Source organism: Otolemur garnettii, unplaced genomic scaffold, assembly GCF_000181295.1.
Source record: "Otolemur garnettii isolate 467f Iridium unplaced genomic scaffold, OtoGar3 scaffold00071, whole genome shotgun sequence".
Lineage (NCBI taxonomy): Eukaryota > Metazoa > Chordata > Mammalia > Primates > Galagidae > Otolemur > Otolemur garnettii.
Genome location: NW_003852466.1, coordinates 579,657 through 585,272, shown reverse-complemented (window position 1 = coordinate 585,272; position 5,616 = coordinate 579,657). Strand labels below are relative to the sequence as shown.

General features: G+C 44.9%; 1 protein-coding gene across 5 annotated transcripts in view; it reads right to left on the bottom strand.

Annotated features, from left to right (window-relative positions):
* Nucleotides 1-5,616, bottom strand: part of HNRNPM (heterogeneous nuclear ribonucleoprotein M) — a 52,926-nt gene that overhangs the window by 16,884 nt on the left and 30,426 nt on the right. For all 5 annotated transcript variants that reach the window (XM_003793661.2, XM_023515443.1, XM_012807556.1 and 2 more), the window contains 2 exons: nt 4,533-4,582; nt 2,445-2,505 (listed from right to left, as the gene is read on the bottom strand). In XM_003793661.2, coding sequence (XP_003793709.1) covers nt 2,445-2,505; nt 4,533-4,582 — 111 coding nt within the window. The remainder of the gene's footprint in view (nt 1-2,444; nt 2,506-4,532; nt 4,583-5,616) is intronic.

Below are 5,616 nucleotides of genomic sequence, written 5' to 3'. Positions count from 1 at the left end.
ATATGGGGCCGCCGCCCTAGTCTTTTTTTTTTTTTTTTTTTTTGGAGACAGAGTCTCACTTTGTCACCCTCGAGTGCTGTAACATCACAGCAACCTCAAACTCATGGGCTTAAGCTATTCTCTTGCCTCAGCCTCCCAGGTAAACTGGGACTACAGGTGCCTGCCACAACGTCAGGTTATTTTTGTTTTGTTGCAGTTGTCATTGTTGTTTAGTTGGCCTGGCTCGAACTTGCCAGTCTTGGTGTACACGGCCAGTGCCCTACTCACTGAGCTATGGGTGCCAAGCCACCATCTTCCACTCTTAAAGTCACTCACCACATTCCCCCTCAAAGATCCACCTCCATTATGTAACCATAATCCTAAGCTATAAAGGCACTCAATGGTCAGTATTCTGGTTTAGACTTCTTTTCAATTCAATCTGTCAGTGGGGTGCTCTCCTTGAGCTACTGTTTCAGACCAGAAGCCTGTACTGGCCCTCCTAACAGTTACCACCCAGCACAGCACATAGGCCCCACACCTATCTTCTCCAGGGTAGTCTTACCTGCCCCCTCAAATCCCTGAACCCTCATACCTACTGTTGTCTATGCTCAGGCTGCACCTTCTAGCCCCACTTATGTAGGACTTCGCACTAGTACAAGTCACTTCCACCCATAGAGTGACAAACTGATGAGGCTTCTCTTTTACCAGATTTTTTTTATTTTTGAGACCGTGTTTCACTTTGCTGCTCTTGGTAGAGTGCTGTGGCATCAGAGCTCACAAACCTCAAACTCCTGGGCTGAAATGACTCTCTTGCCTCAGCCTCTCAAGTATCTGGTACTACAGGTGCCCATCACAATGCCTGGCTATTTTTAGAGACAGAGTCTCGCTCTTGCTCAGGCTGCTCTTAAACTCCTGAGCTCAGGCAATCCATTGGCCTCAGCCTCCCAGAATGCTAGGATCACAGGTGTGAACCACTGCACCCAGCCCTTTTACCAGACAGATTTTGATCTGGATGTTGCAAATAGCCAATCCTTTTCTCCTCCCTCATAAAAATTCTTTTACTGATACTGAATATTTCACATATAATAAAATCCATCCAAAGTATGCAATTCGGTGGTTTTTAATATATTCAGTCAGAGCTATGCAACCATCACTACCATCTAATTCAAGAACCTTTCCATTGTCCCCAAAAGAAACCCCGTCCCCAATACCAGTCACTCCCACCTTATCCCTCTGCAATCTCTGACAACCACTAATATACTTTCTGCCTTTAAGAATGTGCCTATTCTAATTATTTCCTACAGATGCAATCAAGGTTCACCAACATTATAATGTGTCAGTACTTCATTCCACTGTGACACACACACAAGTTTTTATGTAGATATACAGTTTGAATTGATGGGCAATATGGTAATAACCAATCTCTTTTTATATCCAGTACAGCCTGGCTTTAATTTCCTTTGCAGCTTTTGATTCTTCCTTTCCCAGGACACTTTCAAATGCCTAACTACATTCTCTACCTCGTGCTTCTACCCACAAGGTAATCCTTTTTTTTTTTTTAATGTTAAGATTCGTCTTTATTAGCAATGTTGGAAGATTTCCTGATTTTTTGTTGTTGTTGTGTTGCAGTTTTGGGCTGGGGCTGGGTTTGAACCCACCACCTCCGGCATACGGGGCCAGCGCCCTACTCCTTTGAGCCATAGGCGCTGGCCCCCACAAGGTAATCCTAATAACCCTCCCCCCTTTTTTTTAGAGACAGAAGTCTCACTTTGGTGCCCGTGGTAAAGTGCTGCGGCGTCACAGCTCACAACAAGCTCCAGCTCTTGGACCTAGGCAATTCTCTTGCCTCAGCCTCCCAAGTAGCTGGGGGACTACAGGCGCACACCAATGCCCAGCTATTTTTTGTTGCAGTTTGGCTGAGGCTGGGTTCAAACCTACCACCCTTGGTAGATGGGGCAGGCACCCTTTCACTGAGCCACAGGCACCGCCCCAATAGCCCTTCTTAAGACTGTAAATCTTGGCCAGGCAGAGGGGCTCACTCCTATAATCTTAGGACTTTGAGAACTCAAGGCAGGTGGATTGCCTGAGCTCATAGGTTCAAGACCAGCCTGAGGAAGAGTGAGACCCTATCTCTAAAAATACCCAGGCATTGTGGTGGGCACCTATAGTCCCAGCTACTCAGGAGACTGAAGCAAGAGAATCACTTGAGCCCAAGAGTTTGAGGTGGCTGTGAGCTGTAACGCCACAGCACTCTACTGAGGGTGACAAAGTGAGACTCTGTCTCCAAAAAAAAAAAAAAAAAAAAAAAAGACCATGAATGTCTCTGTTCATCTCTCATCCTGAATAGTCTATAGAAAAGAACTAGCCAAGAGAATTGCAGGCCAACCTTGATGCAAGTTTAAGTGGAATTGTACTGAAATTATAACTCAATTCAAAATCTCAGCCATAATCACTTGAACACTTACGAGGCAGTTGTTGTGGACGCTCAGGAGGGAAAAAATCTCCCTTTGGTAAGGCCCTCTCATCCTGAAAGAGAAAGACACAAATAAATCTCAGTAACTATCACAACACCATTTATATCAGCAAAAGGTAGAAACAATCCCCATCAACAAAAGGACTGATTAAATACATTAAGGTTTATCTATGCCAAAGAATAATATGTAAGAAAGGAAAGGCATGCAGGAATGTGCCTATTACCTTCAGTGGCAAGAGGAGGGCTAACAATACCTATGCACATGGCTTGGCACCCGGAGCTCAGTACTTAGGGCACCGGCCACAAACCCAAACCGGGCCTGCTAAACAACAATGACATCTGCACCAAAAAGCAGCCAGGCTTTGTGGCAGGCACCTATAGTCCCAGCTACTTGGGAGGCTGAGGAAGAAAAATCACTTAAGCCCAAGAGTTAGAGATTGCTGTGAGCTGTGATGCCACAGCACTCTACCGAAGGTGACATAGTGAGACTCTGTCTCAGAAAAAACAAACAAACAAACAAACAACAACAAAAAAACCCCAATACCTTATGTATATCATTGTGGAAGACAGGACAGACCTGGGCAAGAACAACAAGGGGGAACTCTCACACTATCTTTTCATGCTTTTTTGACTCTTGAGTCGCATGCATCCATTTATTTATTAAATACTAAAGTATTTAGTGAAACCAGATACAATCAAGGTTCACCCAGTTTTCAATACTTAAATATTTAAAGGAACTAAAAACTACTTAATGGTTCCTTTTACCTTTTCCCTAAATTTGAGTCCCAACTAGTTCCAGTCGTACTTATATCAACTATTAATCTCTGGCACAACTATAGTAGGATTTACGTTTATTGAGAATAAGTATTTCAACAGACCTCTAAAAGCTGTCTCAATCGAAGACTTAAATATGTTCACAACAGTTTTAAAACTAACTAAGCCTTATGCTGTAATACTCTAGAAACTGGAAACCTACAAATAACTATTCACCTGCTCAAGGAGGATACTCAACTGACTTCTTGAACGATTCCCTAACAGTCAACTATGCAAAGAGAAAAAATACCTAAAGAAGACAAGAGAGTTGTGTGAAAAAAGTTATTTCATCACAGACTTGATCAAGGCACTACTGCACCCCTTTTTAACTTAGACTAATCCATAAATAATGGATAGATGGATAGTGGCCATATGTACACTCTTTTTTTTTTTGAAGACAGAGCCTCAAGCTGTCACCCTGGGTAGAGTGCTATGGCATCACCGCTCACAGCAGCCTCCAACTTCTGGGCTCAGGGGATTCTCCTGCCTCTGCCTCCCAAGCAGCTAGGACTACATGCGCCGCCCAACGCCCAGCGATTTTTTTGGTTGCAGCCATCATCGTTGTTTGGCGGGCCCAGGCTGGATTGAAACCCACCAGCTCAGGTGTATGTGGATGGGGCCTTAGCCACTTGAGCCACAGGCACCGAGCTCTTTTCGTGTTGAGAAAGTCTCACTACGTCACCCTCAGTAGAATGCCGTAGCGTCACAGCTCACAGCAATCTCTTAGGCTTAAGAGATTCTTCTTGCCTCATCCTCCCAAGTAGCTGGGACTACAGGGGCCTGCTATAATGCCCCAGTTATTTTTAGAGATGGGGGGGTGGTTTCTCCACTCTTGCTCAGGCAATCCACCCACCTTGGCCTCCCAGAGTGCTAGGATTTTTCTTTTTGAGACAGAGCCTCAAGCTGTTGCCCTGGGTAGAGTGCTATGGCATCACAGCTGACAGCAACTTCCAACTCCTGGGCTCAAGGGAGTCTCCTGCCTCTGCCTCCCAAGTAGCTGGGACTACAGGCGCCTGCCACAACGCCTGGCTATTTTGGTTGCAGCAATCATTGTTGTTTGGCGGGCCTGGGCTGCATTTGAACCCGCCAGCTCAGGTGTATGTGGCTGGCGCCTTAGCCGCTTGAGCCACAGGCACCAAGCTGCATGCTAGGATTATTACAGGCATGAGCCACGGTGCCCAGTCATTATATACTCTTAATAATAATTACACATTTTTGCTAGACTTATTTGGGTATATATATTGTGGAGAAGATCCTATTGACTTACCATTTTGACATGCATTGGTCTATCAAATAGCAGTTGGCCATTGAACATAGCTGAAATTACAATTAAGGCTATTTCTTGCAATTCTAAACACATACACAATAAGAAAGAAATAGGAAAATACTCCAACTGCTATCACCCCGCGTAAGTGATGAACTTATGAGCAACCCCAATGTTTCATCATAATTTCAAGTTATCTGTCTCCACAAAAAGCCTAAAAGAAACAACTTTTCATCAAGCCACCCTCTTAAGCAGCAGCATCATAGTTTTCTGTACACAGCCAACAGACCAGATGTCCTACCACTCTGTGAATGACATTTTCTGAGTAAGACTCTCAGTGACTGGGCAGTGCCTATGGCTCAGTGAACAGGGCGCCGGCCCCATACACCAAGGGTGGTGGTCCAAACCTGGCCCAGGCCAAACTGCAACAAGAAAATAGCCAGGCGTTGTGGTAGGCACCTGTAGTCTCAGCTACTTGGGAGGCTGAGGCAAGAGAATCACCTAAGCCCAAGAGCTAGAGGTTGCTATGAGCTGTGATGCCATGGCACTCTACCGAGGGTGACAAAGTGAAACTCTGTCTCTTAAAAAAAGAAAAAAAAAAAAAGACTCTCAGCGACAGTTTAGCCTGAGCTAAAAGACTGTATTATGTGTGGTATTCTCCATGTGATTAAAAAGATATAACTCCCAGGGTTAAGTCTAAGGTCAGGGAGAAGTAACTCTTACAAAATGATGTCTACTCACAGAGAGAATTCTGTAAAGACTTACTGAATATGGAATCACAGGTCATGTGCAATGGCTTACACCTATAATCCCAGTGCCTGGGGAAGGTGAGGTACAAGGACTGTTTGAGGCCAAAAGTTTGAGACCAGACAGAATATCTTACTGAGACCCTGTCTCTACAAGCAACTTAAAAATTAGATAGGTGTAGGCCGGGCACAATTGAGAAGTGGTTCATGCCTATAATGCTACCACTCTGGGAGGCCAAGGCAGGTGGACTGCCTGAGTCAGAGCAAGACACCATCTTTAATAAAAATAGCCAAGTGGGCTCGGCGCCTATGGCTCAGGTGGCTAAGGCGCCAGCCACATA